Here is a 13,763-nt window from a genome sequence, read left to right as displayed (position 1 = left end):
TTATATATATATATATATTTCATTAAGTGTAAAATGTGAAGTTTATTGTTAGGTTGTTTCTAATTATAGAAAGGTAATTCTTTTTGGACGGACTTAAAGAAAAAATGCATCACATAAATTGCGGAAGAGAAAGTAGAACTATTTGAAAAATAACATATACTTGTGGTAAATTTGTATCCAGACGAATTGTGGGTGTGCTGATACTTGATACTTTCCTTCCATGAATTTCAAATCCTAGATTGCTTCTACCTCTGGGAATAATTTGAACTGAAGTTGCAGTGATAGCTTCAATTGAATTAGGAAGGCTTTGATTTTGATCAGGGTCGGCCTCGGCCAACTCTTTTACACACACACACTTAACGTTGATTGAGTGGAAATTTTGAGGTTGTGCCCGATTGATTAACAAGTTTCTTTTTTGAGGTTGGTGTTTCAATGATATGCTCAAAGACACTAGTGATTTAGTTTCAGACTGAATAGTAACTATGACCCTGGAAATACACTAACATAGTCGTTGATAACAACTTACCTGGGTCCAAAGCGAAAAGTTAGTACTAGTAACGATTTGGTTAGTCTGTATTTAATGGTTATTCATATTACAGGTTGGTGACTTTGCAGTTGACAATAGAGCTGGCATTAGCAGAACTTTACACCGAATTAGTGCTATTAGAAACCGGAAAGGTGCAATTATTGGTTTAACTTGTCGAGTTGGTCGTGCAATATCTGGAAGTGCAAACTCATTGCGAGATCTAGTTAAAGATGGTGCTTCTTTGTTGCTCATTGGTCCTCCTGGAGTAGGAAAAACAACTATTATCAGGTTGGTTGTCACATATACTCTCATTTCACGCCCTCTGATCTTTGATGTGCAACGTCATGAACTTGAGGAACATTTCTGCTGTTTGACCTTGATTCTCCTTCTCATTTTAAAGTTAATCGGTGCCATTACATTTCTGGTTGTCACATTAAAAAGATAGTATTTTTCTTTGAGAAAATACATAAAGTGACACCTGAAGTTGTCCCGAATTTTCAAGAAGACACCTTAAGTATGTGGTCCTCCTATAACCCCACAAAAGTAATAAATACCTTTGTTAATAGACATTTTGACCCGTTTTTTCCCTATGTTTGTTTTCACGCAGATGACGCGCGTGAATGAGAAACTTTGCTTCCAAAAATGAATTAAAAACCTCCACATGTCAGTTCTTTTTCTATTATTTAATTATTTCCTCTTTAATACATCATCTTCCCCATTTTTTTCAAAAGAGCGTTGGTTGAAGGTTTAACAAAAATTATCTTCTCTCTTGAACGAAATCAGCCTAAAAAGGTAAGAACTTTCTAACTTCTTATTAATTTCCAGTTCAAGGTTTAATTTCTTTAAAATTTGAGAAATCAAGATATCTTTTGTGATTAGATTTTGAGGGAAAATAATTTTGTAAAGTCAAGTTCAATCTTGAATCGTATTTGGAATGATGAGAATGATCCGATATTGGTGTGAAGATGCGATGCAATCATGGAACAATGTTTTGGACGGCGAAAGGCGACAAGGGTCTGTCTCGCCAAAAGATGAGTCGAGCGGCGAGGCGCTTGCCTTTTTGAAGTGCGGCACCAATTAAGACCAAAAAATTAAAATATTTAATTGCATATATAAATAATCAAAATCTCAATAGCAATAACATATTAACAAATATTTCAATTCAAAAACTGAAAATAGGTAGTACATACTAAAAGTCTAGAACTAGAATGAAAAAAAATAGTACAAAAGTCAAAACAATGAAAAAAAACCAAAGGTAGAAGTAAGTCTGAAGTCTAAAGAAGAAGAAGGAAAAAGAAACAAAGGAAGAAGAAAAGAAGAAATACGTATTGGTTGGAGTTTGGAGTCGCCAGGAAAGTCTGGCTGATCGCCGAGAAGTCAAGTGAAGTCGACTGGTTGGAGTCGCAGTCTAAGAGTGCAACTTTATAAATTTGGAAAGTAAACCCTAAATTTATCTTTTAACTTTTAAAATCCTTAATTGGTCGCCTTTTTTTAAGAAAATACAAAAGGCGGCGCCTTTCTCGCCTCTTGCCTCTGTCGTCGTTGTCTCCATGGCGTTGCCTTTTGAAGATCGCCTTGCCACAAAGCTAAAAGGCAATGAAGGGTCGCCTCACCTCGCCTCGCCTCTCGCCATTGGCGCCGAGACGATTTCCTTTCACAACACTGACATGGAAACTTACTTTGAATGCAAATTTCGTGGTGGTCCAGTGCCAATCAAAGCACAATTCTAGTGCCAACAAAACCCAACAAGAATGAACCTCTAATTCATCCCACAACTCTTCGAATTTGCAAAAGGAATTTGCGATCACTGAAGCAATTTCGTAGGAAGAGCTTGACTGGGCTCAAAAAAGTATATCTATATCCCTGGAGAAATCTTGTTTGATTCATGTAAAAGCGACTATGGGGTATGATTCTCAGGTAGTTGATCTATCTATGATCAAAGATTCAGCTCATTCTATATTTCCCATTGGAAAGATCTCAACAGGCGATTTCTGCGAGAATCGCTTGCGGATGGATGGCCCCAGATGTGCCTGCAATTTCAACCACCCTCTGAAGAGATTCGAGGGGAATCAATCAATGGGGAATACTCCCCATGTCCTAACGTACCTTATACTGAAAGCCCACTCAAAATGGACGGGGGAATCATATTCGGGGAGAACTCCGGCGATGGCGATAGAGCTCTGGCGAAATTTTCAGGCAACGAGAAATGCCAAAATGAGCACTAGAATGAACTTAACGCAACACAACAAAAAACCCCAATTGGTAAGCTTCCTAACAATTCAAATTTGCAAATTAGGGTTAATAATAAGCAAATTGGAGGTCTCAGGCAAAGGAATTCAGGTCCAATTTTTGGGCAATTCTCTAAGCCATCAGGTTCATGATATTGAGGCCAATGGAAGTTTGAATCAAGTTCATACTATTGAAGCTGCAAGCTGCAATTCCAAGGCAAACTTGGTTTTACATTTTGGTAAGTTATACCACACACAGATGCTGCCTAGCTCCTTCAAGATTGGAAACAGGCAGTGGCTTAGCATAGCTTGAAACCAGTGAGTAGTTTGATTCTGGATTTTATCTTAGGTCCTTGCCAACCCTTTGAAATTTTCTCATGGGCGCTGCTAGTTTGGTATCTAGATATGGCTTCCTGATGTCTCTTTAATTGAGATATAAGCCGAGACCTCTTGCTTTATCTTTAAGGCTTAAGCTCAATTTTGGACAAGTTTAATATTACTTGAATATGAAGCTCTCATGAAGCCATGGTTCATGGAATAAAACAGGTTTCTTGGCGTATCTAACAGCAGACTTTTTTTATTGTTGGTAAAATTAAAGATCCTGGACATAATCAATAATATTAAAGTTTTCTAGTTTTTTCATAATGTAATTCTACTTTCTTCTTCAACTCTTCCTTTTTTCTGAAGTCTTTGTGGGCTTATTTAGCTTAAACTTTTAGTCCCAGGCTAGTCTAGACGATGTTGCTTGTTACTGTAATTTAATGGAATGATGCATATATGAAGTGGGAAAATATCGTGGATTTGGCACTTGGTATGTGGGTTGCATACAGGGCTCGTACAATTATTCTCTGTGTCTTATGCATCTATTGCATTTATTGCAAAGGACAGGAGTGTATTTGTTAACATTTCTTATTCAGGTTATGCTTAGTTATGTATTTTGACTGTTCCCTTTAGATGTTTGTTTCTTGCATTTCCTTCTCATTGTCCCACATTATTGGTTAGCTCTAATGTGATGGAAGTCTGTCTAATGTTTGATGTATCAAGGGTTCAGTTGTCTGTATGTGCTTATTATTGTATCCCATGCCATCGTGAACACTTTCTCCTTTCATTTCTCCTTGCACATGGATACACATAAAATCCTGCAGTTATAACATGACAATGATAGTTCCTCCGCAATGTGCATGTATCTCCTATCATTCCAATAAATCTATTTCCATGAGATTCAGCAGATGGGTATGTAAGGATTTTTTTCTTTTACTCCTAGGGACATAGCCAGGATGCTTGCAAATGATTATGGGAAGCGCGTAATGATTGTGGACACCTCTAATGAAATTGGTGGGGATGGTGATATACCTCATGCAGGAATAGGTAATGCTCGGCGGATGCAAGTTCCACATAATGATATGCAACACGAGGTAGGAGCTTGACTTTCACTCTGTTAGCCAGATGAAAATAAAATTACTTTTTTGAAAAGGTGTATTGATGCAACCACTGCAATTTCTTATTGGAAGAGACCTTTTATCTTACCCAAATTTAAAGCAAAACTGGGACCACATGTACTTGATTAATAGCTTTCCTGAGGATATACCTATTGCTGGTTCTTGGATGGACCTGTCCTTCCCTTACATGAGTGGCTCCAAACATGAGTCAATTGTACATCGATCAATGAGGATTGTTTTTTACTTTATATTTTTGTAGGTGCTGATAGAAGCAGTGGAAAATCATATGCCACAAGTGATTGTAATTGACGAGATTGGTACTAAGCTTGAGGCAATGGCTGCAAGCACCATTGCACAACGAGGAATTCAGTTAGTTGCAACTGCTCATGGAGTAACAATAGAGAATTTAGTAATGAATCCTGCTTTAGAGATGCTGGTTGGAGGAGTACAGGTAGTTCCCGTTTAACAGAACTTTTTCCAGTTAGTTGTTATATTTAAAACAATTGGGCTGATGCTTAGTTAATGTTGAACAATGCTGTTATGTTACAAACGGGTAAGGACGGTAACTTTGTGATTTTCCAATAAAACTTCTCTTGTTACTTCACATTTGTAGGTAATAGGATTTCTATTTAGAAAGAAGCTAGTTAAATGTCTAGGGGGATCCCACTGTTCCTAGTTGTACCAGATGTGACTTCTTCTTCTTTCCTTTCATATCTCACAAGTAGAATGCAAAACCAATAGCACTGCAATAAAGTGAACCAATGCATTCTCTACATAATATATGCAATTGCAACACAAGCAATGCATGAAGGGTGAAAAAACAAAAACAATTTAATTGAATTGAACCACTGCACTCTCTATATTTCCTATGTAATTGCAACATGAGCTGTGCATGGTGGGACAGAGGGTGAAAGTCTTTAACTTGGTTACCTGAATATTTACTCATGGAGGTGTCTTGACATTGATATCTATAAGTGAAGAGTCTCAAAAGATTTTCTCAAAAAAAAAAAGGAAAGAAAAGTGAAGAGTCTCAAAAGATGATATCAAGGTCAAACCTACTCTTCGAAATGATGCCATAATACCATTATACCATGGAGTGATGCTTTACTCTCATGCACTATTGGACGACTGGAAGCTGTTTGAGGTTCATAGTATAGTTGCATAATTTATTTCTTTGTCAGAGTGTGACACTTGGGGATGAAGAGGCTAGCAGGAGAGGCGTTCAGAAATCTGTTCTGGAGAGGAAAGGTCCATCATCTTTTAGCTGTGGGGTTGAGATAATCTCCAAGGCAGAATTGAGAGTTCACCCTGATTTAGAAGCAACAGTAGATGCAATTCTTGCAGGTCTTTTACTAGTCCTCCCTCCTAAGTCCTAACAAAACAATTCTGCTGACAAATCATTTGCATATAATCCTGTTGGAAAGCTAATTGGATGTTGTTTAATTGTCTGCCTTGGTGTTAATTTCATGTTGAGAAGGACGTTACCCAAAATATGAAATTCGCAAGATAAATCCAGGATCGCAAAATGGAATAATGGAAAGTTCATCCATCCAAGCACCATTAGATGAAATAAATGAAGTTTTGATTGAAGATATAATCCAGATTAATGGAGGTATACCTGATTCAACTGAGCTCATCTCAGCAACAGGTCCGAGCATGGAAGGAGGTTCTGGTGAAAGTGAGGATGCCCTTTGCATTTTTCTATATGGGGTAAGATGATATTACCATTTACTTGTTCGATAGGAAAAAAAAAAGTCATCACTACATTGAACATGTACAAGTTTGGTTAATAACTAAAATCCCAGTCTCAGAATCTGTTCTCTTAGTTCAACTTTAATACTGAGCTTGTATTCATATTGTTGAAGGGCCTTCGAAAGAGAATCAATTTTCAAAAAAAGTGAACTACCTCCTAGTACATGATGGTTCTGCATTCGTGTGCTATTGTTACTTAATTTGCTGCTAGTATCTTTTAATTTGTGGATCTAATAAACCTAATTTGATGCTTCTCCAGTATCCTAATAGTCTCCTTGTTTTCCTCTCTTTTCATGTTAAGGCCCCACATACCCCCTTCCTCTGCGGGAAGTGCTTGGTGGCCCCAAACATGAAGTGTAGAAGTATCGAGCAGGAATGATTTTTTTCTTTTGGCTGACTATTCAGATTCAAGACCAGCAACTTTTTTTATTTTAAAATATTCCTGGAAAAAAAGAACATATGCTTGAATTTTGTCACTCCTTGCATAGGCGGAAAAAGAGAAGAGATTCTTCTATGCTTTAGCTCATTAAGATTTCACCCATTAAAGTAATTGTCAAAGACACATTTTACAATTACAGAGCCTCCTCTTCAAACTTTATATCATCTAATGAAGCATTTGAGTTAATCCACTCTCTTTTCCTTTTAGTTCTCTAAATTTTTAACTTCTATGAGGGAAAGTGAAGCATAGAATAAGAGATTCTTATGAAGAAAACAAAAAAGAAGAGAGGAAAAAACACGATAAAGCTCCATCAGCTTCTATATGGAAACATCTACGTGGAACTCATATTTGAGCAGGTATTGTAGATCTCAGAGGCAAGTGTGATGCAAGGGATAAATCAGCTAAACATTGACGATACCATTGAGTTTACTGATAATATCAGTGAAGCAGATGTGCTACTTGCTCTGCAGTCCAAGCTTAAGAAAAATTCTCGGATTCAAGCAGCTGCAAAATCTCACGGCATTCCTATTTATGTGACAAAGGTATTTGTTAGAACTAACTTGCAATATCTCCTCATTTGAATGAAAGTTCTGAAGAAAGAAGGGAAAAACAAGATGTGTTCTTTTATGCATTATCTGTTGTCTGTGCAGAGTCCGAATTCACTATCCTTGTGTGACTTATGTGAAGTATCTTTTCCTTTTTCAGACAAGCTCCTCAACACAGCTGACAAAGGCTATGCAGGCATTAATCAGTGATTTTGCTGATGGCTTTGAGTTTCTCGAATCTGAAGCTAAGACGAATGAGTCTGAAAAGATTGATGCCTTAGAGGTAATTTCCCCTTGTATTCTTTTTTAGTGCTTTTTTGGAAAATCCAATTTCGAAGACTCTAGCGGCTGACTTCCATAAAGATGATAATGGGCTTTTTGTGATTAACTGGCTTTTAACTACCCTTAAGTTGGGTTTTAACTTAATGATGAAATACTAATTTTCACTCTCTGGAAAACATGGAGGTTCCGATGAAGTCATTGGCTTGAAGCATATGTGCTATACCATTTTGTCATGCCGTGTGAGGACATCTGATGTTTGCAATGGAACAAAAGATAAAGTAGACTTCAACTTAGGATTCACCAAGTCTGTGGTTAAAAAATTTGTGGTCTCATGTCAGTCTAAGAAGGGGATTGGTAAAAGTTGCCGCCATGTGACCACGAGGTCACAAATTCAAACCGTGGAAACACCCTCTTGCAGAAATGCAAGGTAAGGCAGCCTATATGAGACCCAATATGGTCTGGGCCTTCCCCAGTCTGTGCATAGGGGGAGCTTAGTGGACCTGTCTGTCCTTTTTTCTTTTTCATTTTGGACTAGGGCATCAGCTATTTACAATGGAAAAGAGATAAAAATTCATTTCAGACCAAGTGGTGTTTGAATTGGCTTATTTTTAGTAGTTTCTGGCTTTTAAGCATTTCTTTAGTTTTGGAAGTGTTTGGGTAACACAAAAAGTGTTTTTAACCACTTATTCAAAGCTGAAAAAGTACAAAAAAGAAGCCAAAAGCCAAAAGTTGGGGGTTCCCAACTTATGACTTTTGGCTTTTAACTTATAAGCCACTTAAAAAAAGTCAATCTAAACACCCCCTAATATTCAAATATTGTGTGAAGTGGCTTGTTGCCTAAGGTCTCATCTGAAGGTGGAGTATTCAACAAATATATTATCCTACTAGCTAAAATCTATAGGAGAATACTGAAGGAGTGTGAACATTTAGATTAAGGTCATCAGGCGCTCTATCGTATTCTGTTAATATCCTGAGGAATTCTCCTTTGCAAATTAGACAAGCTTAATTAGCCAATAGGTTGGGAAAAAGAACACATCAACTAGCTAATATTCATCCAAAAAAATCAACTGATGCACAAGCCTTTTCTTTTTTCTTATCAGGATATAGAGTGTCACCATTTACTGTTTGTACTTGAGTTACTAGAACTTCACTACTGTTAAAACTTAAAGCTAAACTCTTTGTCAAAAAAAAAACTTAAAGCTAAACTGTAATACTTCTGGATGTGGTTGTTAATGATTATGGGGCATGAGGGTACTGGGTAGTGTATTCGTTAACTCAACTAAGTAAACAGAATAAACAAAACACAGAAAGAAAAAGAACTAATCAACAAAGGAAAAGAATAATTGCCACCTTAATGGATCTAGTTGTATTTAAAATTAACATAAAACTATGTCTTTTATGGGGAAAATCTGATAAATAATTAAAATTAAAAGAAAACCATGTCCCTTGTGGAAAATTCCGATAAAGTTGGAAGGATGCAAAAATTAATATAAAACTATTGATCCACTTTGAAAAATTATATACATCTTTATGGAGAAAGATAATCAACATTAGGTGCTCATGAGATGTCAAGTAAAAGCGTCTATCTGGTCATTAGATAAGTTTAAGAATCTAATTTACAAATTGTGCCAAGTTTGAGGGACTATCTAGGTATTTAGACCAGATTATTTATATGATCTACTTTAAACATACTTATAAATCAGTATGTATAAATAGACTTTAAGGGGTAAGTGAATCCTATGTTAGAGTTTCAATTAACAAATCTATCAAAATGGTTGAAGTATTTCTCTGACAAATTCAGCCTTTTATATAACAAATTAGTTTCTTATATCTCTTTATTGTTATGTCTGAAGAAAAAATTTCTCAAACTGCCGAAGGAATAGATAATCCAATGGAAGCCAAATCCTCGACTAATAGAAAAAGGAGCTTCTATTGGATTATCTATATTTTCAACAATTTGAGAATATTTTTTTCCGGACATAACAATAAGGAGATATAAGAAACTAATTTGTCAGAGAAACTATTAGCTCTTTTGGTAGATTTGTAATTGAAGCTCTAACGTAGAATTCACTTATCTCTTAAAGCCTATTTATATAGGATCTTTTACTAGCTTATGAGCATGTTTAAAGTTGACCATATAAATAGTCTAGTGTAAATATCTAGATAGTCCTTCAAACTTGACACAATTTGTAAATTAGACACTTAAACTTTATCTGGTGATTTGATAGACACTTTTACTTGACATATATGAATCTCATGAGTACCTAATGCTGACATGTCAAATTTGTGTGTATTGCACTCCACGTTGGTGTGTGAACAAACTATGTCTCTTATGGGGAAAATCCGATAAATAATTAAAATTAATATAAAACTATGTCCCTTGTGGAAAAATTTCGATAAAGTTGGAAGGATGCAAAAATTAACACAAACTATTGATCCACTTTGGAAAATTAAATACATCTTTATGGAGAAAGCTAATCAAGTGTGCAACATGCTTTTTTTTTTTATGACCATGATGTTCAGACTAGCTTTCCGTACTTCGTCCAATTCTACAGGATATCTGCCACCTCCCACCAAATACCAGATTATCCATATGGTTAACTAAACATGCTCATAAGCCAGTAAGGGATACAGTATAAATAGGCTTTGGATAAATGAATTCTATGTTAGAGTTTCAATTAACAAATCCGAGTTAAGTGTTTCTCTGACAAATTCACCCTTTCTCAAACTGCTGATGGAATAAATAATCCAATGGAAGCTCCCTTTTAGGGGTATGAGAGAAGAAGTTTGTATGTTATTGGTAGATCAGGACAAATAATTTATTACTGCTCAAATGGTTGATTTGCAAGAATTTATGAATATGAAGATGACATTCCTAGAACTTATAATCTTTGTTTCTTTGATATAACTAAATTATGTGTGATTTCATTTTATTTTTTTTAAACGGGTAATTTCTATTCCTCAGCATTAAGGGCTATGCTGGCCACCTCCAAAAAGTATTAACAAAGAAGAGAGAAAAAAAATAAGAAAAAAGAAACAGAAATACTTACAAAGAACCTACGAAATCAACTAATTGGATTTCCTCTTCTATATTTTGTTCTTTATATTAGAGATTTTCAAGATAGAGATAGTGTTATGATAACAAGGAAAAGAGAAATTCAAGATTTATAGGGTAAATGAAATTTAAGAAGAGACGATTTTAACTTTATCAAAAAAAGAAAAGAAAAGAAAAGAAGAGATGATTTTAAAATCACAAGAAAACAAACATGATTTCAATAAAATCTCTAATAAAAAGGAAATCACATATAATTTAGTTATATCAAAGAGACAAAGATTGTAAGTTCTAGGGATGTCATTTTTTGTATCCATAAAATTCTCGCAAATCAACCATCTGATCAGTAATAAATTCTTTATCATGATCTACTAGTAACACATAAATTTCTTCTCTCATAAAAAAGAGCTTCCATTGCATTATCTGTTTTTCAACAGTTTGAGAATAGTTTTTCTTCAGACATAACCATAAGGAGATATAAGAAACTAATTTGTTATATAAAAGAATAAATTTGTTAGAGAAATAGTTAACTCTTTTTTGGTAGATTTGTAATTGAAGCTCTAGCGTAGAATTCACTTGCCTCTTAAAGCCTTTTTATATAGTATCCTTTACTAACTTATGAGCATGTTTAAAGTTGACCATATAATTTAGTCTAAATACCTAGATAGTCCCTCAAAATTTGACACAATTTGTAAATAGATACTTAAACTTATCTGGTGACCAAATAAACACTTTTACTTGATATATATGCATCTCATGAGCACCTAATGCTGACATTTCAAATTTGTGTGGATTGCACTCCATATTGACGCGTGAGCAAATTAAATCAGTCAATTTCTTCTTCTTTTCCCCCTAGATTTTTTTTATGTATTTCTTTTTACATTTTCCTTGGAAATATTAGCCAAGTATATTTATCCCATTAAGATGGTGAATTGATCCTAAGTTATAACCTTAGTTATGATTCCAAAATTATAATTCTGGAATATCCTGATTTTGAACTAAATGATCCTAAAGAATGGTATAAGTGATTGTTTTCTTTATTTTAAACAGAGAACAACTTATAAATTAGGTCATGTTTACCTTTGTTTACGTCAGTAAAAATCACAAATTTTGCAAATGTTTGAGTTATTACACTATTGAATCGCAGTTAAAAATAAATATTTGTTGACTATTCTAAATTTTTGACCAACTTTTATCCTCTTAACAATCAAATTATACAACTGTGGGGTTCATTATCTCTTTCTATGAGTATCAAAATGTAAAATTGATGATTGAATGTGATTTAAAGTTATTGAGGATGAGATTAAATTTATTAAGTATTAATTGCACTTCTTGAAACTCACCTAACACTTAATGGCAGTCCTAGTTGACTAAATATTCTTTCACACGTGCCCATAATATTATTGTTTCAATAGTTCAGATGACAAATGTCATCAGGGGCGGAGCTACCCTTTATCAGGGGTGGTCATCCGGACCCTTTGCCGGGAAATTATATGAGATATGTAGGTAAAATTTTGGATTTTTTGGTTATATACTGAGTAAGGACACCCTTGATACAACTAAGTTTTGTGTCTTAGCAGTAAAGACTCTTCAGCATGAGCATTGCTACCTGGGTTCAATCCCACATAGAAGCATGTACGATTTTTGTGAGTATTTTTCATATTATATTTCTTCACTCTAGTTTCAATGAGACCAGCAAGATATATTCTATTTTCGCGCAAGTGATTCTTCAACTCTTTCTGCTTGTAGATTTAGTCACACCCCTTAGGTTCCAAAACAGTCACTTCATTGGCAAGTTTGTGGAGCTCCACCCCAATCAATAGGAAGTGAATCAAGCTTACTATGCATAAGACTCTTAAATCTGTTCTTTGTTGGAATGGTTGTCAATACAGGGAAGTTTGTGAGGTTGAACTCTGGACTTGGCCAGATTGCATTTGGCCTTAAACTGTATTGCTGGGGATCTCCTCCTTCTGGTGTCTGTTTGTTACTCCCTGTCTCCATCACCTGGTTGCAAATCTCCTCAACTCTATTTTGGGAATTAGCTGGTGTAGAACTTTGACCTTGTTCAGTCTTCTGCTCATTAATCTGAACTTGAGGTCGAATCACTCCCTTATATTGCCATGCTTGCGTCACTGTTTTCCCTGCTCTAGTTACTAGAACTTCATTTTTTTTGATGAAGTAAGAAGGATGTCATTAACAAAGCATCAAGCAGATGCACAGATTACAAAAGAAAGAAATATCAGCTCCCAAAAAGGCAAAAAAAAACTATCTAAACAGCTAACAGCAGAGATCTATGGAGCTGATAAATTCTAGGAAAGAATCAACACTAAGTACAGGAGAGAGATTAACCCAACCAAAAAGAGTATTCAAACATCTTGCTTTAAAGGTAGAGATGGGAGTTGGGGTGCCATCAAAACATCTTTTGTTCCTCTCCGTCCATAAGCACCACAAAATACAGGCTGGAACCAAAGACCAGATCTGCTTGACGGACTTCCCAACTTTCCAAGAACTCCAACACACAAAAGCCTCTCTCAATGATCTTGGCATGACCCAAGTGAGTCCAAAAAGTGAGAAGAACATGTTCCATAGGCCTGTTGCAACTGTGCAATGAAGGAACAAGTGATTAATAGTTTCTGAGTTGCACAAGCACATGTAGCATCTGTTGACTATTTGGAATTTCCTCCTCATGAGATTATTCTGAGTCAAGCAAGAGTCTTTTAGAGTAATCCAACTGAAACAAATAACTTTAGGTGGCAACTTAGTTCTCCAGATTAATTTCCATGGCCATTGATCAATTAAGGTCTTTTTGGAGCTTTGTTGAAGGTAGCATGCTTTAACTGTGTAGGATCCATCCCTGCTATGTCTCCAGATAAGTTTGTCCCTGCGTTGACTGTTGATTGCACTAGTCTGAATGGTGGCCATAAGGCTAAAAACCTCTTCCAACTCCCAGTCATTAAGATTTCTCCTTAGGATCAGATTCCACACATTGTCTTCCCTGTACTGCGAGATGGTTGAGTCTGGATGAGATGCAATCTGGAAAATGCTTGGAAAAACATTCATTAGAGGAGTGTCTCCTAGCCAAATATCTTTCCAAAACTGAATATGTTCCCCATTTCCCACCATAAGTGAGGCATCACTGAAGAATATTTCCCACAGTTTCCTTATATCTCTCCAGACCCCGTACCATAAGAGGTACTGACTTTATTAGAGCACCAATGACTATCACTACCATACTTTGCTTGGATCACTTCCTTCCACAAGCCAGCCGCCTCTTGATTGTATCTCCAGTGCCACTTCAATAGCAAACACTTGTTATGTAAGGCCAAGTCTTTTATCCCCAATCCTCCATATTGTTTTGGCAAAGTGACTTTGGCCCATTTAACAAGGTGAATTTTGTGGTCCTTGTTGTTGCCTTCCCAGAGAAAGTCTCTCCTGATTTTGTCAAGTCGCTGTTTCACCTTAGCTAGCATAAGGAGTAAGCTCATAAAATAGGTGGGAAT

The 13,763-nt window shown here is 35.8% G+C and overlaps 1 protein-coding gene across 3 annotated transcripts in view; it reads left to right on the top strand.

Annotated features, from left to right (window-relative positions):
• LOC102578475 (uncharacterized protein ycf45) overlaps positions 1 to 13,763 on the top strand; it is a 26,999-nt gene that overhangs the window by 5,552 nt on the left and 7,684 nt on the right. For all 3 annotated transcript variants that reach the window (XM_015314186.1, XM_015314187.1, XM_006358890.2), the window contains 7 exons: positions 600 to 814; positions 4,019 to 4,169; positions 4,453 to 4,644; positions 5,375 to 5,537; positions 5,671 to 5,903; positions 6,750 to 6,926; positions 7,090 to 7,212. In XM_015314186.1, the coding sequence (XP_015169672.1) occupies positions 600 to 814; positions 4,019 to 4,169; positions 4,453 to 4,644; positions 5,375 to 5,537; positions 5,671 to 5,903; positions 6,750 to 6,926; positions 7,090 to 7,212 (1,254 nt within the window). The remainder of the gene's footprint in view (positions 1 to 599; positions 815 to 4,018; positions 4,170 to 4,452; positions 4,645 to 5,374; positions 5,538 to 5,670; positions 5,904 to 6,749; positions 6,927 to 7,089; positions 7,213 to 13,763) is intronic.

This window comes from Solanum tuberosum, unplaced genomic scaffold (assembly GCF_000226075.1).
Source record: "Solanum tuberosum cultivar DM 1-3 516 R44 unplaced genomic scaffold, SolTub_3.0 scf00283, whole genome shotgun sequence".
NCBI lineage: Eukaryota > Viridiplantae > Streptophyta > Magnoliopsida > Solanales > Solanaceae > Solanum > Solanum tuberosum.
This window is presented reverse-complemented; position numbering and strand designations above follow the sequence as displayed.